This window comes from Tursiops truncatus, chromosome 13 (assembly GCF_011762595.2).
Source record: "Tursiops truncatus isolate mTurTru1 chromosome 13, mTurTru1.mat.Y, whole genome shotgun sequence".
Taxonomy (NCBI): domain Eukaryota; kingdom Metazoa; phylum Chordata; class Mammalia; order Artiodactyla; family Delphinidae; genus Tursiops; species Tursiops truncatus.
The window spans coordinates 6,533,134-6,559,580 of NC_047046.1; the positions used below are offsets into that span (position 1 = coordinate 6,533,134).

General features: G+C 38.9%; 1 protein-coding gene and 1 pseudogene across 11 annotated transcripts in view; both read left to right on the forward strand.

Annotated features, from left to right (window-relative positions):
* Positions 1-26,447, forward strand: part of SBNO1 (strawberry notch homolog 1) — a 56,279-nt gene that overhangs the window by 9,951 nt on the left and 19,881 nt on the right. For 5 of the 11 annotated variants that reach the window (XR_004521378.2, XM_019950312.3, XM_073789967.1 and 2 more), the window contains 19 exons: positions 737-1,049; positions 5,511-5,611; positions 9,419-9,515; positions 10,760-10,920; positions 13,908-14,041; positions 14,230-14,320; positions 15,831-15,992; positions 17,257-17,392; positions 17,474-17,579; positions 17,715-17,868; positions 18,330-18,512; positions 19,046-19,143; positions 20,877-21,028; positions 22,666-22,863; positions 23,211-23,288; positions 23,497-23,664; positions 23,763-23,938; positions 24,408-24,539; positions 25,898-26,033. Coding sequence is in view for 10 of the 11 variants with exons in the window: in XM_019950312.3 (XP_019805871.1) it covers positions 737-1,049; positions 5,511-5,611; positions 9,419-9,515; positions 10,760-10,920; positions 13,908-14,041; positions 14,230-14,320; positions 15,831-15,992; positions 17,257-17,392; positions 17,474-17,579; positions 17,715-17,868; positions 18,330-18,512; positions 19,046-19,143; positions 20,877-21,028; positions 22,666-22,863; positions 23,211-23,288; positions 23,497-23,664; positions 23,763-23,938; positions 24,408-24,539; positions 25,898-26,033 (2,776 nt within the window). In the remaining variant the exon portion in view is untranslated. The remainder of the gene's footprint in view (positions 1-736; positions 1,050-5,510; positions 5,612-9,418; positions 9,516-10,759; positions 10,921-13,907; positions 14,042-14,229; positions 14,321-15,830; positions 15,993-17,256; positions 17,393-17,473; positions 17,580-17,714; positions 17,869-18,329; positions 18,513-19,045; positions 19,144-20,876; positions 21,029-22,665; positions 22,864-23,210; positions 23,289-23,496; positions 23,665-23,762; positions 23,939-24,407; positions 24,540-25,897; positions 26,034-26,447) is intronic. The other 6 variants (XM_019950310.3, XM_019950318.3, XM_019950313.3 and 3 more) reach the window with 4 other exon arrangements.
* LOC109552551 (ubiquitin-conjugating enzyme E2 variant 1 pseudogene) lies at positions 16,280-17,250 on the forward strand (annotated as a pseudogene).

Sequence of the window (26,447 nt, forward strand, 5' to 3'; positions counted from 1 at the left end):
GAGGGCCGCGTACTGCAAAAAAAAAAAAAAAAAAAAATCTGTTTTACTTTAGTTGGTTGAAGTCACAGACATTTGTTATCCTCAAATCTTGACTTTTTTTGTTCATTTTTGTCCAACTCCTAACTCCCACCCTCCAACTATAAAAATAAAATGCTATGTAGCTTTGCCTTAGGCTCAAAGGAAGCATCCGCATTATCACTGATATTTGTAATTTACCTGGGTGGATCATTCATGGGGGCATAGGAATTTAAAACTCTGCTTGGTGGTCTTATCTTACTAAGTTAAACGTTAGTATAGTCTGTATGATAGCAGACAAAGCATTGGACAGGAATCATAGAATGTTAGAAATGGAAAATGGTCCTCAGAGACCCCGGGCCTCCAGAGGTAAAGTGATTTGCCTAAGGTTATCTGATTAGTTGGGGGCAGTGCTGGGATTAGAAATTATGTTCCTAGTCCTTGTGTTATGTAGGGTGACTATACAACACAGCTTGCTTAGGATACTCTCATTTTATGCTTGCTGCCCCCAACACTACTATTATACCTTCTTTTTCTCAAATGGTGTATTTTAACTAGGTAGTTTATATCTAATGATATTTATTAGAACCGAAGTGCCAATGGTTGCGTAAGATTCTTAATAAGTCAGTTTTAGAGTTTTAAATGGCCTGTTGTACTTGTGGATATGGGTTGCATTAGAGAATAAAGAATTTTTCACAGGTTATATGGTTTTCTTTTCTAGCAGCAGCCTCCATCTACTACAACATTTGTGCTGAATCAAATAAATCAGCTTCCGACTTTGGGATCTACAATTGTAATGACTAAAACACCACCTGTAACCACGAATAGGCAAACCATCACTTTAACAAAGTTCATTCAGACTACTGCAAACACACGTCCTTCAGTCTCAGCACCAGCAGCACGAAATGCCATGACCTCTGCACCTTCAAAAGACCAGGTTCAACTGAAGGACCTACTAAAAAATAATAGTCTGAACGAACTCATGAAACTGAAGCCACCGGCTAATATTGCTCAGCCAGTTGCAACAGCAGCTAGTAAGTCTTTTTGTTTTCAACAGTGTCAACTGCTTGCCTTCATTAAGATATGGCAGTGTGTTTTTAAGGTTTTGCTTAGGTTTTAAAAGAAGTAGTCATGACAGGAGATGATATCTGCATGACTCTGTGGACTTATAGTATTTATGCAATTCAAGGGAAGCAAAAATTTAGAAGCCTTAGCCTTAAGCTTTAAAATGAAGTGTGGAATTATCAAGTGGCTACATGAACACCATGAGATCTCAGTTTTATAAATTGTGAATAACTGGTTAACATTTTTCTCAGTCATTTAAATCAGTGCTTTTCAAACTTTATAACTCTGAGTCACTTGGGGATCTTTTTTTTTTTTTAAATGAGTTTTTTTTTTTATTAATTTATTTTTTGGCTGCTTTGGGTCTTCATTGCTGTGTGTGGGCTTTCTCTAGTTGTGGCGAGCATGGGCTACTCTTTGTTGCAGTGTGCGGGCTTCCCATTGCGGTGGCTTCTCTTGTTGCGGAGCACGGGCTCTAGGCGCACGGGCTTCAGTAGTTGTGGCACGTGGGCTCAGTAGTTGTGGCTCGCGGGCTCTAGAGTGCAGGCTCAGTAGTTGTGGCGCACGGGCTTCTTTGCTCTGCGGCATGTGGGATCTTCCCAGACCAGGGCTTGAACCCATGTCCCCTGCATTGGCAGGCGGATTCTTAACCACTGTGCCACCAAGGAAGTCCCACTTGGGGATCTTTGTACAAAAACAGAGTTAGATTCAGTAGGTCTGGGATGGGGACCAAGATTCTGCATTTCTCATAAGCTTTTAGAGGTGCTGTTGCTGGTGGTCCTTGGACCATGCTTGAGGTGTAATGGGCTTTAAACTGATACTTCGCTACTTTAACTCTTACAGTTTTATGATTTTGCTTGTCATTAGCTTCATTGTATGTCGGTAGTCGTGTTTTTTAGTCAGTTTTCTTTTAAAATATATAAACTTTCATTGTAATGAAAATGAATAGTAATTCACTATGTTTTCTTCGAAGAGTGAGCACTCAAAATACTTTTTTAATAATAGCTTTACTGAGATAATTTACATACCATTGTACCTTTTAAAGGGGTACAATTCAGTGGATTTTGGTATATTCACAGAGTTGTGTAACCATTACACTAGCTAATCCATAATGCTTTAAGTGTAGGTTTAGATCTAAAGAGAAAAAGCTCAACAGTGATTTGATCACTCTTTTTTAGGAATTCATTTATGCATAAACACTATAAATTTTACAGTTAATTTTTCTTCTCTGGAGTGGCTTTTTTATTGCTCACTTATTCAAAAGATATTTATTTATTTATTAATTGCCACACTACGAGACATGTGGGATCTTAGTGCCTTGACCAGGGATCGAACCCATGCCCCCTGCAGTGGGAGCACTGAATCTTAACCGCTGGACCGCTAGGGAAGTCCCTGTTCTAGGATTCTGAGACTATGGCTGGGAAGAAAACTATTGAAATTTCTGCCCTCATAGAGCTTGCATTTGAGTGGAGAAAAACAGACAATAAACAAAATAAATGAAGTATATAGTATGTTAGATAGGGGTAGGCACGTGGAGAAAAATAGAAAATGGAATATGGGGCAGGAAGAGGTTGTATTTAAGTGGAATGCTTAGAGGAAGCTTTGTGTTTATTGTAGTAAGGTAATTTTAAGGGTAAAATAGAGTTTTTTTTTAACTTCGGCTATATCAAATTTTAGTAGTATAGTTTTAGAAACTGAAAAATGTGAACTCTTTTTTTTCTTTTTTTGGCTGTGCCACTCGGCCTACAGGATCTTAGTTTCCCAACCAGGGGTTGAACCTGGGCCTCAGTGAAAGCGTGGAGTCCTAATCACTGGACTGCCATGGAATTCCCAAAATGTGAACTCTTAAGAGGGATATTCTTTCCTTCCTTTTTCCATTGAGCTAAATAGTATTTGACTCCCTGCCTGGTGATTTATACTAATACCTAATACATAGCATCCCACTGGGCTCTTGGAATGGGGTGCTGGATATTGAATAGAGAGTTCCTCCTTCCAAACAGCTGCTTTATTTTTCCAATTGAGAGAGATAAGTTTTAATACCCGATATATGATTTTGTAGCAGAATTGATTGCTGGGAAGTTCTAATGTGCTTGTGTTTATAGAGTAGAGGGCCAGGGACTTCCCTGGTGGTCCAGTGGTTAAGAGTCTGCACTCCCAATGCAGGGGGCCTGGGTTCAATCCCTTGTCAGGGAACTAGATCCCGCGTGCCACAACTAAAGATCCCGCACCCGGCAATGAAGATCCCGCATGCCGCAACTAAGACCTGGCTCAGCCAAATAAATAAATAAATATTAAAAAAATAATAACAAAGTAGAGGGCTGGGGCATTCTAAAGGAATGAGCAAGGAGTGTTTGTAGGTGATACAGAACTAACTTTGTCTTCAGTGACAAATGCAATTAAAAATATCAGATAATCTAATCTTTGAGTCCACACCTTTGTGCCTTTTGGCTGTAGTTTTACTCTTAAGGTTATTGTCCTGAACTGACTGGAGCCTGGCAGCTAGATGCCCATTGAGAAATTATTTTAACTGTCTCAGGATTGATTTCCATTCTGTGCCATGGAGAGCAGGACCACGGCCCTGACCTAGCTGAGGTGCAGGGCAGCATCTGGAATGGCTTCTGGGAGACTTAGGGGTGATCAGCAGTTAGTAGAAGCTGCTTTTCATTAAAGTCTTTGGATTTAATGAGGAGAAAGACTGCTGCTGTGCCATCCTGAGGAAAGTTTAGAGAGCAAAACAAAAGAGCTTTGGAGCTGACCGAGTAGTATCTAGTACAGTAACATCTCCCACATCCAGTATAATACTTCTTAAAAGACAAGTCAAGGCCATCCTTGTGTGGAAGGCTGAGAAATTGTCAGACTAGACCAGGGCTGAAAAAGAAACATAGTAAGTGAATGCCGAAGATAAACCAACTTTTGTGTTGTAGGAGAGGGTCATCTTTTTACTGAAAGGGAAGAATGTTAAAAGTGTCAAACTGCAAAGAGCGAGGTTTTGCATGTTCTCTCTCTCTCTCTCTTTTTTTGGCCGCCCCGCATGGCTTGTGGGATCTTAGTTCCCCAACCAGAGATTGAACCCAGGCCCTCAGCGGCGGTGAAAGCATGGAGTCCTAACCACTGGACCGCCAGGGAATTCCCTGCATGTTCTCTGCCCCTTTTGGAGCCCTTAGCCCTTTAGGTGTCTCTTTGGATTCTGATCTCTCAGTTGAGCTCCAGTCCTGTAACTCTTTCTATGAACTGTTCAGTGGCTCTCCCACAGTTATATTAAACAGATCTGTGCTCCTAAGTAAATTTATTATCTCTGTACCAGCTTCCTTATTTTGCTAACACTTTAATCCCAGCCATTTTGTAGTCCCAAGTGACAGGCCACCCAAATACTCCCTATCTTTTGGTAGAATACATAAGGTCATAATCTGTTCTCCTGGTGTAATTTTCACACTGTAATTGCAAGAATACCAGGTACTGGGAGTGCTTCAGGTATACTTGGAGGATGGAGGCTAGTAACAGGGGCTCAGAACTTCTCAACCAAGTAGTTCTTTTAAAAAAAAAAAATTAATTAATTAATTTTTGGTTCTGTTGGGTCTTCATTGCTGCGCGCAGGCTTTCTCTAGTTGCAGCGAGTGGGGGCTGCTCTTCGTTGCAGTGCGCGGCCTTCTCACTGCTGTGGCTTCTCTTATTGCAGAGCATGGGGTTCTAGGTGCGTGGGCTTCAGTAGTTGTGGCTCGCGGGCTCTAGAGCGCAGGCTCAGTAGTTGTGGCGCACGGGCTTAGTTGCTCCGCGGCATGTGGGATCTTCCCGGACCAGGGCTCGAACCCGTGTCCCCTGCATTGGCAGGCGGATTCTTAACCACTGAGCCACCAGGGAAGCCCCGTAGTTCTACTTTGATTGATACTTTGATGGAGAGGTTCTTGTGCTATATCTTAAAAGAGTTTGCAAACCACTGGTATAGAAGAACAGGTTCATTCTTTGGATCTTTATTCTGAGGGAAGACAGTAGAGTTCCCAAACTTTTTTTTTTCCCTTCCAGAAATAATTATTTTGCCTTGAAGGTTAGTAAGTACTTCCAGATCAGGTGCGATTGATTCTGTCTTGGTGCTAATACCAGGTTTTGCACCAAGTGAAGTGTCTCAGAGTAATGCTGGCTGTGGGTAATTGTTTTGAAATAAACTGCCAAATAGCGTTCTGGTTAAGGTGTCTTTTTGATAAATAGTTTTCAAATTTCCTGTGCACATGTTTCCTTTTAAGTTGTTTTCTAATGTTAATTCTTACCTCCGTAATGACATATAGCATGAGTATTTTTATCCTTATGCTTAATTTAAGTTAGAGATAAGCAGATTGGTATTCTTTGGTTTGTGAAGTGGGTAAACTTTACTGAATTTTTTAAAAACTGTAGGAAAATAGATATTTTGTTATAAAATGTACATTATTTCTCCCCCTCAGCTGATGTAAGCAATGGCACAGTAAAGAAAGAGTCTTCTAATAAAGAAGTAGCAAGAATATGGATAAATGACATGAAAATGAGGAGTTTTTCCCCGACCATGGTGAGTTTCAAAAGCTATATCTGTATTTTTGTGTGGTATGAAAGTACACTTGGCTAAGTGTAGCCCTCAGAAAACTTTTTTTGGGGTGAAGGGGAGCTTCTCAGCTACATAAACTAATGAACAAGCATTAAACCTCACTGGAATAAATTAATATATGCTAAACAAGGGGATTATAAGATACATATTTGATAGATAGAGTATTATACAAAGTGCTGACGCTTTTCTATTGTGAATTTCATCTGATAAGTAAAAAGGACAATGTGGAGTTAACCAAAAGTATTTGATAATTATGTTCATTTTAGGATTGAGCCTTATTATATAGCTGGTTATGGGATGTCAGATCATATAATGGTTTAGTTGTGAGTAATTATATGTTAACATTATTTTTACATTTTGGAAATGCTATATGCTTCAGGTAAATTGATTCTGTGCGTGTATTTAATAATTACGCAGTGTATAACCCTGCCTCTGTGTGGTGGGTTTCTGGCTCCCCATTTTAATAAACATATAATTAATGCCACATGGTTTAAGTAGTAATATAAGGTACAGCAAGAGGTAAATAGTGATGCTCGCAATAGGGCTTATGAGTTTGTAGGAAGATGAGACTCAGATGGCCTAGGAGGACTTCACTTTTTTTTTTTTTAATAAATTTATTTATTTGTTTTTATTTTTGGCTGTGTTGGGTTTTTGTTGCTGCGCATGGGTTTTCTCTAGTGCAGCGAGCGGGGGTTACTCTTCATTGTGGTGAGCAAGCTTCTCATTGTCGTGGCTTCTCTTGTTGCAGAGCACAGTCTCTAGAGCGCTCAGTTGTTGTGGCACACGGGCTCAGTTGCTCCGCGGCATGTGGGATCTTCCCAGGCTAGGGATCGAACCCGTGTCCCCTGCATTGGCAGGCGGATTCTTAACCACTGCGCCACCAGGGAAACCCAGGACTTCATTCTATGGAGGCAATGTCATGGAGTTTGGGTGTCGAGTCTGGAGAGACTTTGAGAGGGCCTTTTAGGAAGGGAGCTACAGCATTAATAGGCACAGAGGAGGTGGTAGCTATATGCTTAGGATACTTGGCTTGCAGGAAGAAATTGGAACGGTTGATTGGGGGCTCTCTGGAGGGTCCTGAATTGAATTTGATGGACTTGGGACTTGGAGCAGCACCAGTGAGGCCCCTGGAAGTAGAGGGACCTGTTAGTGACTCAGGATGTGTTGGGAAGAAGAGACAGGTTAGGAGGTTGGTTAAGTAGTCCAGAAGGGAAGTGATAAGGAACTAAACGTCAGAGATTGCAAAGGTGATTGGAAAGGATGAGGGGAAAGGTAAAAAGAAAGTAAGAGGGGACTGCACATAATGATACCAGAGGATTGGTAAGACTGGGAATGAAATACAGAATTGGAGAGACAGCAAAGCAACCTGTGCCTGAGGTTTTGAATGGGGACCAGGAGAACAAGTGTTGGCAGTATCAGTTTACTTAACAGTTGAGTGCCAGCAGCTTACTTGGAAGTTGATTTTTGGAAAATAAGAATGCATTTTTTCTTTAAGATTATTTAGTGCTCAAGTTCCCAGTCCAGCCCATGTTGCCCATAACATGCCAAAAGTTCTATATTGTCCTAGCAGTTAAGAGACATCTAACAGATTGCAAACTGGTAGCCTGTGGATAAAAACCAATTGACAGGTGTTTTGTTTGGCATCCACATTATTTTGAAAATTTTGAATGTGTTGCAAACACATAAAATGCTGATTTCCAGGTTCTCTTGAAAAATAGGAGTACCTGATAATCCTGGGCCCACATTCCTCACCTCGTGTTAACATGCTTAGAGTTGAGTAGTGAACATCTACTTTGTATGTTGGTCACACATTCCCCGTGTACCACAGTCTCCCTCCCCTTCATTTATCTCCTTGACCCTAAGCTTGGTGTCAGTTGCCATTTTACATCCAGCTGGCTTAGACATATTACTTGTCTGGTCCTTGGATTTTGTGACCGTATTGTGTTACCACCTAATCCTCCAATTATATACCTGCGGTATATATTTTTTAAAGGTAGGGAAAGACAAGGTAGAGGGAGAAAGGCGGCTGGTCATTTAGCACAGTGCGCATTCCTATTTTACAGATGAGGAAAAGGTGCAAAGGGGGATGGGCAGGACTCAGAATGTAAGTAATTTGCCCAAGGCTACACAGATAACAGCAGAAGTGGGGTCTGGGTCTGTTTCTTTGGCCAGCCCCATTTCATCTCTTATTTCTGAAACTGGGTTTTATTTTGGCATACTTTCTGAGAACATTCAGGGTTTCTTTGGATTTTTTTTCTAAGGACTCCATGGGTTGATGGCTGCATGTTTATCTCACATCTCCCTTTTCTTTCCCACATTTATTGAGCATCTATGTGCCATCATATGCTGCTCTAGACTAAATAAAAATAAATAAGTAAAATAAAAATAAAATAAAAGAGGAGCCTGACCTTACATTTTATTTATTTATTTGTTTTTAAGATAAACTTGTTTTATTTATTTTATTTTTGGCTGCGTTGGGTCTTCGTTGCTGCGCGCGGGCTTTCTCTAGTTGCAGCGAGTGGGGGCTACTCTTTGTTGCGGTGCGCAGGCTTCTCACTGCGGTGGCTTCTCCTGTTGCAGAGCACGGGCTCTAGGCGCACAGGCTTCAGTAGTTGTGGCACGTGGGCTCAGTAGTTGTGGCTCGCGGACTCTAGAGCGCAGGCTCAGTAGTTGTGGCGCACGGGCTTAGTTGCTCCGCGGCATGTGGGATCTTCTCGGACCAGGGCCCGAACCCGTGCCCCCTGCACTGGCTGGCGGATTCTTAACCACTGCGTCACTAGGGAAGCCCTGATGTTACATTTTAATGCCATGTGTCCTTGGCATTACCTGTAGGTCCTGACTAGGTTTTCTCTTTGTCCTTCTCCTCCCTTCCTTGGTATACTGGGTCCCACAGCTTCTTCCCTACATTCTTCCTTGATCAAGCCCACATTAATAAAGAGCTTCCCATTATGGTTTACTGATAGTGAAAAGCAGCTTTTTCAGGCGCTTCTTAGTCCCCTATTCCTCCCTGCCTCTACCTCTTTAAGATTCTGTAGAGAAACACAAGGTAACATGACTATATTGACCATTCACTCACTTTGCCTGGGGCAGTCTGGGTTTACTGCTGTTTTCCTGGTGTAAGTTACTAATAACTCCTCATTTTATTCTCAGATGTGCTGACGTTTGGAGAGTAGGTGATATAGGATTCTGTATGATTGTTGTTGTGTCTGTGGAGACACAGATGTCTGAAGTAAATTCGCTGTCTTTTAGAAGAACCTTTAAACTCCAGAGTTTTCTACGGTTTTGGTTTTAGGATCTAAGGGAAAGAAACAGATGAAGGTAACTGAGAAGAGGGTGGGATGTGAGACTTAAAGAGAGTTCCTGCCCATGAGATTGTAGGATGTGCTGCTGGGGCTCATCCACCTTTTCTCTCCAGACCCCTTGTTCTTTCTATTCCTGGAACTGCAATGAAGATTGAGGACTGGAGGTTAGACTTCTGGGCATCAGGGAGGCTGGCAGGTAATACTGAAGGGGAAGGTAGTTTGAGAAGGTGGTGGAGCCCTGTGGTGACCCATTTGTGTGTTTGCGATGAGAGCAGGTCATGGATTATCTGTGCTTATCTTTGGAGGAGCAGGGAAACCATAGACTCTGACCCAGATATTAGGGAATATAGAAGTGGTATGTCCTGTTTCCAAGATTGAAGATAGTGGGTATTCCTACAGAAGAGTTTTTCTGTGTGTTGGCTGGGCCTCCAGTTTCTGGACTTAGTTGATTTTGCTCTCTCTGTTACAGAAGGTCCCTGTTGTGAAAGAGGAAGATGAACCAGAGGAAGAAGATGAAGAAGAAATGGGTCATGCGGAAACCTATGCAGAGTATATGCCAATAAAACGTATGTCTTTGGGATTTGTCAAAATAATGAAAGACTTCTGGGTTCCTTTTGAACTTAAAAAACTGCCACACACATTATTATGTATTAAGATCTATCCATGTTGGGTACCTCAGAATTTGATAAGTGTGAGCTTTGTAGTGTGTTTTTTTTTTTTTTTTTTTTGCGGTACGCGGGCCTCTCACTGTTGTGACCTCTCCCGTTGCGGAGCACAGGCTCCGGACGCACAGGCTCCGCAGCCATGGCTCACGGGCACAGCCGCTCCGCGGCATGTGGGATCTTCCCGGACCGGGGCACGAACCCGTGTCCCCTGCATCCGCAGGTGGACTCTCAACCACTGCGCCACCAGGGAAACCCTGTAGTATGTTTTAAACTAGAATATGTTTTAAAATAGCTACATGAAAATTCTGTGAGTTTTTAAATTTTCCTACAGAAATTTAGAGCTTTGCTTTGGAATGAAGTCTTTTAAAACCAGGAGTGAAAAGGCTTTTTCCTTTCAAGTTAATTTTGCTCATATCAGCAGTGATTATAAAATCATAGTAAATTACAGAAATGTAAACACGTATCTTAGCTTTATACAGCTTATCTAAAGCAAATTATAAAAACATGGGAATCTTAAAAATAAAATCTGCTATTCGAATTCAGTGGTTTAAATTAACACCATTGCTTCCTTTTTTCCCGTAATGACCATGATTCATTTTTTTAGTGGCCACTGTATTAAGTTGAAAATGAATAATTTTTAGTTTTTGTGTAAAATTTTTCACTTTTTCATTTTATGGGGGTAATAAGATGGAAAAAAATCTATGGCTAGAATTTTTCTCTCCTATACTCTGGCTTTCTATAAAAAGTCACCAATAAGACCACTTAAACTAAAAATCTCTGTTTACCAACTGTGTATGGATTCCAAGGTCCCATACTTTCCTGGTTATTTAAAATGATGTCGTTAATCTAGGATTATGTTCTGTTACTACTGGAGAACCTGTTGGTATGAACTGTGGTGGTATTTTTCTAGATCTTTTTAATCAGCAAGTCTCTATTTAAACCATAGGTAGTTGATAAATAGGTAATTTTAGTCAAATTTAAACAGTACTTTACCATCAATCAGTGACTTTATATAGGATCCCAGGGTGTATAGTTACTTCTTATATTTTCTCTGTCAGGAGAAATATTGCAATATCTTATGATAAGACTGGGAAGTGTTATTACTTAGAATAATTAAAATGAAATATTTTTAAATTTTTATTTAGTAAAAATTGGCCTGCGTCACCCAGATGCTGTAGTTGAAACTAGTTCTTTATCCAGTGTTACTCCTCCTGATGTTTGGTACAAAACGTCTATTTCTGAAGAAACCATTGATAATGGCTGGTTATCAGCATTACAGCTTGAGGCAATTACATATGCAGCCCAGGTAAGCTGTGTAATTTATAGCTACATACAGTTTTTATCTTTAATTTTAGTTCACAATGTATAGTTGTTTTAATTCAAAGTTAAGTTTCCCTTGCATGAAAATCTTGTGAATGTGATTTTTATAGAAGTTTTATGTGTTAGAAAATTAAAGGGGTAGTGTGGATATGGGGAATGTGTTTCTAGTGCAAATGATAAATTGTCATAACCGTTTTGGAATTCACTGGGAACATGTATTAAAATTAAAAATACCTATATCCTTTTACCTAACAATTCCATGCGAGTCTGTTTCATAGAACTATTAGATAAGAACATATATATATAAGGCTATTTGTTGCAGTTTTTTTTCCCCCCAGTGGCTGAAAGCTAGAAAAGATTTGAAAGCTCACACCCTTGGGGAGTGATTGAATAACCTTTGGTATTACCATATGGGTGTTTTACCAGCTTTTATATTATGTCAATTGTCTTGAAAGGATTTCTGAAATACTCCATTTTTGTAAAATAAATAGGCAACCATCCCCCATATTTATGTTTTATAAAAAAGTTTGTATTTGGTTGTACAGTCCTTGAAAAATTATGGAAGAATACTCACCAATTTTTTAACTTTAATTACCTGCTACATACGAGGGTAGCAAGAAAAAAATACACAGACCTCGGAGATAGGGCAGGTTTGGTTCCAGACTACCACAGTAAAGCAAATGTCACAATAAAATGAGTTGCATGAAGTTTTTGGTTTCCCAGTGCATGCAAAACTTAGTGTTTACACTATTATGTAGTCTGTTAAGTGTGCAATAGCATTATGTCCAGAAAAACAATGTACATACCTTAATTTAAAAATACTTTAATGCTAAAAAATGCTAACCATCATCTGAGGCTTCAGCAAGATGGGGGGAGGTCTCGCCTTGGTGTTGATGGCTGCTAAATGATCAGAGTGGTGGTTACTGAAGGCTGGAGGGGCTGTGGCAGTTTCTTAAAATAAGACAACAGTGAAGTTTGCTGCATTGATTCATTCTTCCTTGCACTAATGATTTCACTGTAGCATGCAGTGCTGTTTGATGGCATTTCACCCACAGAACTTCTTTCAGAATTGGAGTCAGTCCTCTCAAACTCTGCCACTGCTTTATCAACTAAGTTTATGTAATCTAAATCCTTTGTTGTCATTTCAACCATCTTCACAGCATCTTCATTAGGAGGAGATTCCATCTCAAGAATCTGCTTCCTCCACTGAAGTCTTGAACCGCTCCAAGTCATCCATGAGGGTTAACTCCTGTTAATGTTGATATTTTGACCTCTTCCCATGAATCATGAATGTTCTTAGTGGCATCTAGAAGGGTGATTCCTTTTCTGGAAGGTTTTCAGTTGATTTTGTCCAGATGCATCAGAGAAATCAACTATCTATGGCAGTTACAGCCTTACAAAATGTGTTTCTTAAAGAGTAAGATTTGAAAGCCGAAATTACTCTTAGCTCCATGGGCTGCAGAAAGGCTGCTTTACAAAGCAGGCATGAAAGTGACATCGATCTCATTGTACATGTCCATTAGAGCTCTTGGGTGCATTGTCAATGAGCAGTATTACTTTGAAAGGAATCTTTCATTCTGAGCAGTAGGTGTCAACAGTGGGTTTCAAATATTCAGTAAATCATGTTGTAAACAGATGTGCTGCCTTGTTCCATTTGTAGAGCACAGGCAGTGTAGACTGAGCATAATTCTTAAAGGCCCTAGGATTTTTGGAATGGGAAATGAGCATTGGCTTCAACTTCAGGCCACCAGCTGCATTAGCCCCTCATAAGTCAGCCTGTCCTCTGAAGCTTTGAAGCCAGACATTGACTTCTTCTCTAGTTATGAAAGTCCTAGATAGCATCTTCTTCCAAAAGAAGGCTGTTTCATCTACATTGAAAATCTGTTGTTTAATGTAGCCACATTTATCGATTATCTTAGCTAGATCTTCTGGATAACTTGGTGAAGCTTCTGCATCAGCACTTGCTGTTTCACCTTGCAATTATGTTACGGAGATGACTCCTTAAACCTCATGAACCAACCTCTGTGAGCTTCAAAATTCTTCTGCAGCTTCCTCACCTCTCTCAGCCTTCGTAGAATTAAAGAGTTAGGGCCTTGCTCTGGATTAGGCTTTGGCTTAAGGGAATATTATGGCTTGTTTGATCTTCTTTCGAGACCACTAAAAGTTTCTTCATGTCAGCAATAAGGCTGTTTCGCTTTCTTATTGTTTGTTCACTGAAGTAGCACTTTCAATTTCCTTTAAGAACTTTTTTTTTCATTCACAATTTGGCTATCTGGAGCACGAGGCCTGGTATTCAGCCTGTCTAGGCTTTCAACATGTCTTCCTTATGTTGTAATCATTTCTAGCTGTTGATTTAAAGTGAGAGACATGCAGCTCTTCCTTTCACTTGAATGCTTAAAGAAGCCATTGTAGAGTTATTAATTGGTCTAATTTCAATACTGTTGTGTCTCAGGGACTGGGGAGGCTGAAGGAGAGAGAGAGATGGGGGAAATGGCCAGTCAGTGGAGCAGTCACAATACACACAACATTTATTAATTAAGTTCACCATCTTATATGGGCGGGGTTCATGGCAGCCCAAAACAATTAAAATAGTAACATCGAAGATCACTGATCACAATAACAAATATAATAATAATGAAAAAGTTTGAAATAGTATGAGAATTACCAAAAAGTGACTCAGAGACACGGAAGAGCAACTGCTGTTGGAAAAATGGCACCAATAAAATTGCTTGATGCAGGGTTGCCACAAACCTTCAATATGTAAAAAATGCAGTAGCCCCTGAAGTGCAGTAACAGTGAAGCACAATAAAATGAGGTATGCCTGTATAGTTACGTAAAAGTATGCACACTAAGCCAACTACATGCCATTTCTATAAAAACAGAGAATGTTAATATATGACTAAAACAAGGTATGAAAGACTGATTGCCAAAATATCTAAAGGAATAGATAATTACCAGCGTTTTCTTTTTCAGCAACATGAAACATTCCTACCAAATGGAGATCGTGCTGGATTCTTAATAGGTGATGGTGCTGGTGTAGGAAAAGGAAGGACAATAGCAGGAATCATCTATGAAAATTATTTGTTGAGTAGAAAAAGGGCTTTGTGGTAAGTGCTAAAGACTGGCTGTGGAAGCTTTTGTTTGTGAATAATCCAGCATATGGGGATGGGTCTTCGTGAGTAGGTATATTTTTTTGAAGTGTCAAGGCCTGGGTTTGTTTATTCCTGAATATTGCTAGAATGATGGGATTTGTATTGAATTTGTGTGTTTTTCTTTTCCCTTTTTTTTGTGGCAGGTTCAGTGTTTCAAATGATTTAAAGTATGATGCCGAAAGAGATCTGAGGGATATTGGAGCAAAAAACATTTTGGTCCATTCATTAAATAAGGTATGAAACTTTTCTATTCAGTTGGTCATTCAATAAATATTGACTTATCTGTGAGATGGGAATAATAATAGTTTCTACTTCGTAGGGTTGTTAAGAGGATTAAATGAGTTATTTCACAGAAAGCATAGTGAGTGCTAGCCACTATTGTTGGTTTTCGGATTACTAAGTGTTAAATAATATGCTAGGTAGGGTTATGTAGCGGCAAACAAAATAAGCATTGTCTGTTTTTATGGAGTTTATTCTCTTACTCTTCAGGGTTTTTCATTTGTTTGTTTTTGTCTGTTTCTGAAGTTACTGTATATGAGTGAAACTCATATACTTATGAGTATAAGGGTGCAGTGTGATAAAGCTATATGGACAGGTAGTGTGCCCATCGCATCATATAGAGAGAATTGTGATTTGGACACTGTTTTAGATATTTGTACATTCAGTGGACTTGTATACCCGTACCTGTGTTCATGTTAAAACAGTTCTGTCAAATGGAAGAAAATGTGTTTCATTATCTAGAAAGCACAGTCCAATGTTCATTTAGCAAATCTTTATTGACCTCCTACTATGCAGCAATTCCTGGAGTCACATGGGTAGAATAGACAGACCTAGTTCCTGCAGGTGCTTCCTTGCTAGCCCTTTGAAAATAAGTAAATGTAAATCTACTTTCCATGCGAGTCCTAAGTTGCTTCAGTGTTGAGTCCTAAGTTGCTTCGGTGTTGTTGCCCTGCCCATCAGTGGCTTTTTTTGGATGAGGGTTACTGAGTGGTTTGTTGGGTTAAGTACTGTGTCTTGAATGACTACTAGCAGTTCAAAACTGAAACATGTAAGGGGCATCTAGAAATATTTTTGATTTCTAAATCAGCATAATTGAGGAAGACCACCGTAACTATTAATCATAATTCTTATATAGCCCTCAGATCTTAATTACAGTGCTTTGCATGTAGTAAATGCACAATAAATATTTGTAGAATGAATATTGTGACCTTTTCTTGGGGAGTTTGATTTGTAATCTTTTTTTTTTTTTTTTTTTTTTTTTTTTTGCGGTACACGGGCCTCTCACTGTTGTGGCCTCTCCCGTTGCGGAGCGCAGGCTCCGGACGCGCAGGCTCAGCGGCCATGGCTCATGGGCCCAGCCGCTCCGCGGCATGTGGGATCTTCCTGGACTGGGGCATGAACCCGTGTCCCCTGCATCGGCAGGCAGACTCTCAACCACTGTGCCACCAGGGAAGCCCTGTAATCTTTTATTGATGATAGACTTTTTTGAGACTTTGATGAAAACTGGATCCTTGTACGTTAAAGTTATACACACACACACACAAACACACACGAGAGGGTTCATGTGTGTGTGTATGTATGTGTACACATGTGTATGAGAAATTTTGTGTATGATTTTAAGAGGTCCTTTGACTTTCCTGAAGCCCATCATGGTACCACCAGTTTCCTGCTGTAGAAATCTGGGTGGGATAAATATTTTAGAGACAAAAGTGTATTTATTAAGTTCTTCTCTTTTCTTTTTTAGTTTAAATACGGAAAAATTTCTTCCAAACATAATGGGAGTGTGAAGAAGGGTGTGATTTTTGCTACCTATTCTTCCCTCATTGGTGAAAGTCAGTCTGGTGGTAAATACAAAACGAGGTTAAAACAACTCCTACATTGGTGCGGTGATGACTTCGATGGAGTGGTATCCTTTGCAACAAGTTTTATAATTTTTAATGACACAAAATATAACACACAGGAATTCTGAGGTTAAATAAAAAGACTGCTGGGACGAGAGCTTTAATGATTACATAGAGTCCAAGGGAGTCAGAAAGTTGATTCTGTTTTGTAGCTGTCATATACGAGGCCAGTATTTAAGTTCCTGCTTTAGGAAAATGTTAATAGTTTTGGGACATGCTGAATACCATATTCCCTTCTTAACTTAGTGATTTCCAAACTTATTTGCTCATAGCATACCTTTTACTATCCTGCATGAGGATCACCAGTTTTTGAAGTACTGATTAAGTTGGTTATCAGTTGTGCTTCTATTTAACAAAATTTGCTCAAATTATCTGTGTGGTGGACATTTTTAGCCGTAGTGGATCCTTTCGTTCATTCTAATTAAGAATTAAATATCCAGTTCAGGAGTGACAGCGCCGCAAGGTGGCAGCCACCACGGGCTCGGACAGTTTATGAAAACTGAATATACAGCATTAAGATAGAATGTGGACCTAAATACCCAGAAGCAACCCCCTTTGTAAGATTTGTAAGAAAAATTAATATGAATGGAGTTAATAGTTCTAATGGAGTGGTGGACCCAAGAGCCATATCAATGCTAGCAAAATGGCAGAATTCATATAGCTTTAAAGTTGTCCTGCAAGAGCTTCGGTGCCTAATGATGTCCAAACAAAATATGAAACTCCCTTAGCCGCCTGAAGGACAGTGTTACAGTAGTTATCAAAAAGAAAAACCACAGGCCCTCCACCACCCACCCCCCATTCGATTCAAGCAGTCTTCATTTTCTGCAGTAGTAAATTTTCTAGATGCCAAAAAAAAATTAAATATCCAGTTAAGGTTAATGCCAAATTCAGTGAATGCCTCTGTGGCTGGGGGAAGGGGGCTATGGAGATCAAGGAGAGGCACATAGAGGGCTTCATTGATATTTGTGATCTTACAGAAAAAGAAAACCATCTGAAGCAAATATGGCAAAATGTTAAGGTTTGACAAAACCAGTTAATAGGTATAGGTATGTGAATATTAGTTAAAAAAAAAAAAAAAGTTAATGCTCAGGGGCTTGTTATCAACAGCATCCCTCCCCCTAATAATCTTGATTCTTTTTTTTACTCCAGCTACCATCCCAGAAATCTTGGATGTTTCCCAAGTCCTAAGTGAAATAAAAGTTAACTCTTCCTGAAAGATTGGAGACACTTGCTACTAATGTGACATGTTCCTTAATTTACTCCTTACAGATAGTGTTTGATGAATGTCATAAAGCAAAAAACTTATGTCCTGTTGGTTCTTCAAAGCCAACCAAGACAGGCTTAGCAGTTTTAGAACTTCAGAACAAATTGCCAAAAGCCAGAGTTGTTTATGCTAGTGCCACTGGTGAGTAGTTACATATTTAAAAGAGAGAGATACATATGTTATTTTTTCAGCTATAATATGTTTTGTTTGGGGGTTTTTCAGGTGCTTCTGAACCACGAAACATGGCCTATATGAACCGTCTTGGAATATGGGGTGAGGGAACTCCATTTAGAGAATTCAGTGATTTTATTCAGGCAGTAGAACGGAGGTAATGCAATTTACAGTATACACTATTTGTTCTCAGTAGCAATCTAAAAGAGGTGTTATTGCTAAAATCTCTTCCATGTATGTTAAAGCTCTACTATATTTAATGATAGTTACTGTGTGTTTTAATTTTATTCAGAGGTGTTGGTGCCATGGAAATAGTTGCTATGGATATGAAGCTTAGAGGAATGTACATTGCTCGACAGCTGAGCTTTACTGGAGTGACCTTCAAAATTGAGGAAGTTCTTCTTTCTCAGAGCTATGTTAAAATGTATAACAAAGCAGTCAAACTGGTGAGCATGTTTTTATTAACTCTTAGTACTTTTAATGTACCTGATAATGTATCTGTTAGCCAATTTTGTCCAGTCAGGAGTATATTTTGTCCAGTATACTCCTGTCAGCTCACAGGAGTATATTTCTGCTATAAAACAACAGATAAATCACTGGTTCCTTATTTTCCCAATTTTCTCTTTGTTAAAGTAATTTATAAAAAATAGCCATTTATTTTGGTTGTATAGTTTTTAAAATCACAATGTAACTGTTTCCTAAAATGACTGCATTAGTTAATAAGAATTTTGGGACAGCTCTATGTGAGCGTCCTAAAAAACATTTGTTTAGAGATTCCCAAGTTACTGAAAATGCTTCGTTGAGTTCATGTTAAATGGTGTCTTGCACTTTATTTTGATTGAATTAGTCATTTTAAAATCACACTCAAAAGATTGAAATATCTAAAATGTTGATTGTGCACCTTCAGTGGGTCATCGCCAGAGAGCGGTTTCAGCAAGCTGCAGATCTGATTGATGCTGAGCAACGAATGAAAAAATCCATGTGGGGTCAGTTCTGGTCTGCTCACCAGAGATTTTTCAAATACTTGTGCATAGCATCCAAAGTTAAGAGGGTTGTTCAACTAGCTCGAGAAGAAATCAAGAATGGAAAAGTAAGGTTCATCTTTGGTTATGTGTTTTAGTCTTTTGGGTGTTGAGCCTTTCTACTTAAAAAAGCCTTTTTTTCTAAAGGGTACTTGTAAAAAATATTAACATAGTAAGACTTTAAAAAATGCATTTTTAAGATAATAAAAGCAATACGTGTTTATAAAGAATTTGGATAGCTCAGAAAAGTATAAACAAACATCACTATAATTTGGCTAACCATAGATGTAACAACTGATAACACATGGATATATATATTACATTAAGGTGTTTTCCTTTTTGGTAAATACATATTTAGTTAAAGCACAAAGAACTGGGGCAGGGGCTTCAGTAGTGTCCACTGTTGTAATACTGTTTCCTAGATAAGTGTATTACATGTAGCATGTCTCAAATATATGTAGAATAAATAAATTGGTACACACATACAGTAATGGGTAATTCTTGTTTGAAATCTTTTTTTAAACTAAATATTTAAAATAAGTCTTAAGAAACCACGTAGATATTTTTATTTATAATTAATAATATTCTTTTTTGCCTCCAGTGTGTTGTAATTGGTCTGCAGTCTACGGGAGAAGCTAGAACATTAGAAGCCTTGGAAGAGGGTGGAGGAGAATTGAATGATTTCGTTTCAACTGCCAAGTAATGTTTATGGTTTTGAGTTTTTACTTAGATTAGTTTAAATGTTGGCATTTCCTGGAGGCAAAATTTTTGCGTTTTAAAGTTTTTCTGATTTTAGTTTTTATGGTCCTGTGTATGCATAACAACATGTCTATTGGAAAACAAAAACATAGAAATGCTGAAATGTTAAGTATTTTGACAATATTATGTCCAGTATTTGGACTAACTGAAGGGCTTGATTTTTGTTTGTTTTGTACATCTTGGAAATCTGACAGCTTGGTTTAAGATACTCAGTTTTGTTTTGGCTTTGTGTATTGGAAACTACCATTATCCAAAGGAGCAGTATAGTTTAGTTTGCCCTAGTTTAGTATGCTCTAATATAAACATTGCAAATAATCCTGAGATAGTCAAAAGAGATTTTAAAAATGTTTTTAGACACTGTTTTTCAGTTTGTTTGCCTAACAGACAGTTCTACTCTGGTAGCAAAATTAACAAAATAACTTTTGCTGCCATGCTATCTTTTGCCTTAGGGGACACATTCAAGTGGCTCATTTTAAGATAGATATAACTTAAAACTACTTTTAAAAGCAAAACATGCACCTGCTAATCTGTATCTTTCCTGTGCTTGCCTGCCTAGTATTGCCTCTGAAATGATAGGCACTAGTTACAGGGAGCTATTAAGAGTTGAAGTGGCTAGTCCAAATTGAGATGACCTTTAAGTATGAAATAGACACCAGGTTTCAAAGACTTAAAGAAATATAATGTAAAACATTTCATTGATTACATTTTAAAGCGATATGTTAAGTTAAATAAAATATTAAAGTTAGTTTCACAAGTTTTCTTCTACTTTTTAATGTAGCTACTAGAAAGTGTAAAAATTATGCTTGGGTTGCACTGTATTTCAGTTGGACAGTCTTGGCCTAGAATATTAAAATTCATTTGAGCTGGATTATCAGTATTTTGTAAGATTGAATAAAATGTACTTTTCATTTTTTATTTTTTAAAAATTTATTTTATTTCATTTTTATTTATTTTTAAAATTTTTTCTTGGCTGTGTGTGTCTTCATTGCTGCACGGGGGCCACTCCTCGCTGCAGCGCACGGGCCTCACATTGCGGCAGCCTCTCCCGCTGCAGAGCACGGGCTCCAGGCACGTGGGCTTCAGTAGTTGTGGCACGTGGGCTCAGTAGTTGTGGCTGGCTTGAGGGCTCTAGAGCGCAGGCTCAGCAGTTGTGGTGCATGGGCTCCATTGCTCCGCAGCATGTGGGATCCTCCCGGACCAGGGCTCGAACCTGTGTCCCCTGCATTGGCTAGGGCGGATTCCCAACCACTGTGCCACCAGGGAAGCCCCAAATGTATTTTTTAGTAAGACATAGATTTTATTATTTGTAACTCTTGCATGTACCTGAAAATGGAAAATATATGTGAAATAAATTGGTTAAAGGATTGTTAAAGTCCTTTACATTCAGAATCCAACTCTTTTGAATCACTTGTTGACTCGAGTCACTGTTGTGCAATTTTTCTTCACGGAGTCTTCCTCTGTGCAGCAGTTCTGAAAAAGAATCAGGAACCATTGGTGCTGAGTTCCTAACAGCTTTACAGTTATGTGGAGCTAACCTACTTTTGATATCCAATTTGGAAATGCTGCTAATAAAGTATACTTATTTTAAACAAATACATTCAGTAAGATTTTATGTATAATAAACTATTTTGCATACTGAGCCACTAACTGTCACTTTTTCTCTCTTCGAACAGAGGAGTGTTGCAGTCACTCATTGAAAAACACTTCCCTGCTCCAGACAGGAAAAAACTTTATAGTTTGCTAGGAATCGATTTGACAGCTCCAAGTAACAACAGCTCACCAAGAGATAGTCCTTGTAAGGAAAATAAAATAAAGAAGCGGAAAGGTGGGTACTTTTCTTTAAATGGTGCTGGAAGTAGTATAAATTTGAGCATCTTGATGCAAGCTGTATTTTGGGAATGTACTGCCTTCCTTGAATTGGCTCATGTAGTTTTTTTTTTTTTTTTAAGGAAGTGTCTTTCTTTCTTCCTCCCTCCCTCCCTCCCTTCCTCCCTCCCTCCCTCCCTCCCTCCCTCCCTCCCTGCCTCCCTTCCTTCCTCCCTTCCTTCCTTTCTTTTTATGGCCGCACCACATGGCTTGCAGAATCTTAGTTCCCTGACCAGGGATTGAACCTTGGGCCATGGCCATGAAAGCACGGAGTCCTAACCACTGGACCACCAGGGAATTCCCTTGGCTCATGTAGTTTTTGAATGCACAAGTAACCCCATTTTAAATTGGGGCTTTAACGATTTGACTGGTGCTGAGTAGGCACTGTATTGAGCACTGCGCACACATGATCTCATTCAACTTGCAAGGGATCCGTATGAAAGTAGGTTATATTTTTTCAGTTTTATAGACAGAGGAAGCTAAGGCACAGAAAGACTAAATGGTTAAGCGATATCCCCAGGTTGGCACAACTACTGGGTGATAAATGGGGAACCAAAATCCGGGCCTTTCTGTTGTCAATGCTGTGTGTGTGAGTGTGTGTTTATATAGTCTTCTTTAAAGAGACTTTTGTTAGTTTATTATTTAATTATTAGGAATACACTCATCTTTGTTTGTTAGACATCTTATAATAATACAAACTTGGGTTTGTGTTTAGGTGGTTACTAAGTAAGCTCTTTGACTTTCAGAAGGTAACTTCTCAGGCTCTCTTTCTCTAAAATGGTGATAATAACTCATATTGTGAAGACTATCATACTGTGTGTTCTAAACACAGTGCCTGACACTTTAACCTTACCTTTCATCGGTTCTAAGAAATGCTTTTTTTTCCCTTACGTTTTTAATATGCCTGAAAGTAGGTTGGCTATTATAATATAATTGACAGTATTTTTTAATTTTAGTGGCACAAAAAGTAAAGCTGAGTCCTGGAGTCAGTAACAGAGTAGTCAGATAGATAGATGGTCATGTTTCCCTTTTTTGAATTATGTTCTCACCATCATTAATATGTGAACATTTTAATGTTCTGCTTAGTTTTGGTTGGTTTATTCCAGATATCTTTTATGAATATTCAGTAAGATAATTCAGATCAGCACCTTGTTTGACTTTTAAAAATGTAGTTTTATAGATTAGTTTTTTTAGTATTCCATAAAGTATTTGCATATTTTATAAATCTGTAATTATTAGGCCTCTTCTCTCAACCTGATACACAAATTGTGACAATGCCAGAGATTCTGTTTCATCTCTGTTGTCTTGAGATGTTTATTTTGAAACTTGTGCACTTGAAGGCTGTCTTGCATTTGTACTTATGTACCTGATTTCTTCTTAAGAATAATTGAATATAACCTGATTTCTTATAGGAATCCAAAAGGCTAGCTCTTGTTTATGAATTTTTAATTGTTCTTATATACTTACACAAATGCTGTTTTTCTTCATTTCTCATTTGAGTTAACTAAGTGTATTAGCTCATGAACTAAATGTAGCTTCCTGGATCTTTAGAACAGTGTGTTTGGGCTGACTCTCTTGTTTGGGGTTTGAGGATAGGTGAAGAAATAACTCGAGAATCCAAAAAAGCAAGAAAAATAGGTGGCCTTACTGGTAGCAGTTCTGATGATAGTGGAAGTGAATCTGATGCCTCCGATAATGAAGAAAGTGACTACGAGAGCTCTAAAAACATGAGTTCTGGAGATGACGATGATTTCAACCCATTTAGAGATGAGTCTAGTGAGGATGATGAAGATGGTGAGTTCATGAATCTATTAAATGTAAGCTAAAGGATAGTTATTTCTGTGTATTTGTTTATTTATTTTTGGCTGCGTTGGGTCTTAGTTGCGACAGGCGGGATCTTTTGTCGCGGCGTGTGGGCTTCTCTCTAGTGTGGCACGCAGGCTGCAGAGCACATGGGCTCTAGTTGCGGCACACGAGCTTAGTTGCCCTGTGGTATGTGGGATCTTAGTTCCCTGACCAGGGATCAAACCTGCATCCTCTGTAATTGGAAGGCAGATTCTTAATCGCTGGACCACTAGGGACGTCCCTATTTCTGTGTATTTGAAATGGGGTATTGTACTAAAACCTTTTTTTTCCTATAGAAATCATCACACAGATTCTAATCTTTGCTTGGTGGCAGCTCCAAGCTTGTCTGTCTTCTGGAGGTTCAGCATATTTATGTGAGATCATGACCTCAATTTTGTGCACTTAAGTATAACCTCAAACCATGGAATTTACCTCATGGTGTATGGGTGTACTGGACCTCTGAAGTTGGTGGTGGTTTACAAGTTGTCGCTCAACAATACAAAAAAACTCAACGGTTGTTTCCTTTGGAAATTCTGTACTTGTTAACAAATGATTTGATACGTGTCTTTCCTTAATTTTCAGATCCCTGGTTAATCAGAAAGGACCACAAGAAAAACAAAGATAAAAAAAAAAAGAGAAGTATAGATCCAGATTCTATTCAAAGTGCCTTATTAGCATCAGGTCTTGGATCAAAACGACCTAGTTTTTCTTCTACACCAGTAATTTCACCTGCTCCTAACAGTGCACCAGGTATCCATGTGGAAGCTTGCTTTGTCTGTGAAATGTACTTTTAAACAAAACAAATATTTAAACTTTGTACTGATTTTTAACAAATGTACTTCATCTAGCTAACAGTAACACCAACAGCAACAATAGCCTTATAACAAGTCAGGATGCCGTGGAAAGGGCCCAGCAGATGAAGAAAGACCTACTTGATAAACTAGAAAAATTAGCTGAAGACCTCCCACCTAATACCCTGGATGAACTTATTGATGAACTTGGTGGCCCTGAGAATGTTGCTGAGGTAAATATGACTTGATCAGGGCTGTGTCTCTTCTAGGTAATTTTTTGCCACTTTCAAACCCTTTAGAATAAGTGATATATTTGGTATCATCATATAATTATCTAATATCCTCTATTAGATCTTAGAACCCTTGCTCTACTCTAGTTGTCATCCTAGAGCAAGTAAATTCCTGCCCCTATTATCTTGAGTATCTGCCCCAAGACACGGATCTCTGTTATTGCACCTGTCATGCAGTCTTTGTTATCATTGCCGCATGTCTGTTTTCTCCCCTGGAATTTGAACTTTTCAGAACCAGGCACTGTGTTGCAATGTTCTCTCTCCCCCAGTGCCTGATGCAGGACAGGTTGCACAGTACATGCTGGTTTCATTATCCCTTTCACCTCCCACCGAGTTTCTATGTTGGGAGCCCTGAGCTTCATGCACCATAGTCAGCTACATTAATTGTAAGTGACGCTGTTCGGCTTTGCAGATGACTGGCCGCAAGGGGAGGGTTGTAAGCAATGATGATGGAAGTATATCTTATGAGTCAAGATCTGAACTTGATGTCCCTGTGGAAATACTAAATATCACGGAAAAACAAAGATTTATGGATGGAGATAAGGTATGTTTTTCTGGGATGCTTTTTGGCGAAAAGAATAATGCCCATACATTTGGATTAATCTTTAGGTTTTTTCTTTTAATATAAATCATGTCTTTTGAATGTTCTTACTCTATTTTTTTAAGTAAGTACACATAATCACTGAACATTTTACACGTTTTCATTATTTTCTTATAAATCGAATGTGGTGTTTTGTGCATAGAATTAGATGTAGCTCTTGATAGCTTTGGAGGCCTTTGAAGTCTTTAATCAGAATATTGTGTTCTCTCAGGTCATCTTAGTGGCACTACACCTAATGCTACACCCTAGTGTCAGTGTAATCTTGAGTCTAGAAATATATTTAAGCACATGCCCCGATTACTGGGATCCTTTGATCTTGCTGTTTATTGTCTTGCTCTGCCATGTCCTATTGAGACGATTTACTCTGAATGGTTGTAGATTACACTTGCGTAACTGACCACTGCAGAGGTCGTGGTCACCTTCAGAGGCCCTTTCTGTATGCTCTTATTGTTAAGTAAACTTCATCAATTTTCAGATTCTCAGATCAGTTCTTCCTCCATCTAGTCGGAATTGCTATAAGCGTTTTGCTAAAAAATAGGTAGGAGCACCACTTCAACCTCCTTCCTTAATCTAAAGGGGGTAGAATAAAATCTTATCTCTTTATCCACATTTTGCTTTGTATTTCAAAATTTTTTTGCCTCTGCAACTAGAAAATAGACAGTAGCTATTACCATTATCAAAGTTGTCTTTTAAATGTATTTAAAAGCTCATGTTACATATTTTAAAGATTATAGGTAGAGGTATTATCAGTTATTTTAAGTACTTGTTTCGTTAGTAATTTAGGCCCATGTGCGTTAGAAATTGCATTAGTTGGGATCAGATTTGGCTGTTAAGTGACAGAAAATCCAAAATCATATTCGCTTAAAGTGGAAGTTCATTTCTCTCATGTACAAGTTTGAGTAGGTGGACCAGGACTGGTATGACCCCTTGAAGTCTAGGTCTCTTCTGTCTTGTTCCTTTAATATGCAGCCTTCCATTTCCTAGTTACCTCCATATTTCAGGTTCAGTCATCACACCTCTACATTTCAGCCAGCAGAGAGAAAAAAAGAGGAGGGGAAGGGCATATCTTTGATTAGGGACATTTCCTGGACGTTGTTCAGGTGACCTACTGGCTGGAGTGTGCCCACACTTAGCTGTAAGGGAGACTGGGAAATGTAATCTTGATTCTGGGTGTCCTTGTAACCATGTACAGCTAAAACTGAGAGTTAGGAAGTAAAGGAGAATACGTATTGGTGGATGTTTCCCCACCTCTCTTTGTGCAGAAGTGATCTTTTGTTCTTTTTTCCTTACATTTGATACAGAATATTGCTATCATCTCAGAAGCTGCCAGCTCAGGTATTTCATTACAAGCAGATAGGAGAGCTAAAAATCAAAGGCGAAGAGTTCATATGACCCTGGAATTACCATGGAGTGCTGATAGAGCAATTCAGCAGTTTGGTAAGTTCCTACACTGAGTTTCACTTCATAGCCAGGAATTACTGGGGAAATATTTTAATGCTAGATATACTAAACTTGACACATATGTAGGTTTTGGAGATGTTTGTGTATTGCATATACCTTAAAATATAGAGGGCATCATGAATTTATTTCTTGGCTGTTTTAAAAGCTGTAAAAGACCTATGGTAGGGCTTTCTGGCATTATATTCAAGAATGGGGCTCCTCAGGAGTATCTTCATTGTAGATTTCCAAGGGTGTTATCCATGTCAGAGCAGCTGCCACTTGATGTCTTTTTCAACCCCCAGTAGCTTCATTGAGGGCACATTGCTCCTCCCTTCCCTTCCATCTTCATGTCCCTGTGACCTGGTGATTTAAAACAACAACAACAACAATTTTGGGAGAATCCAGAGCAGC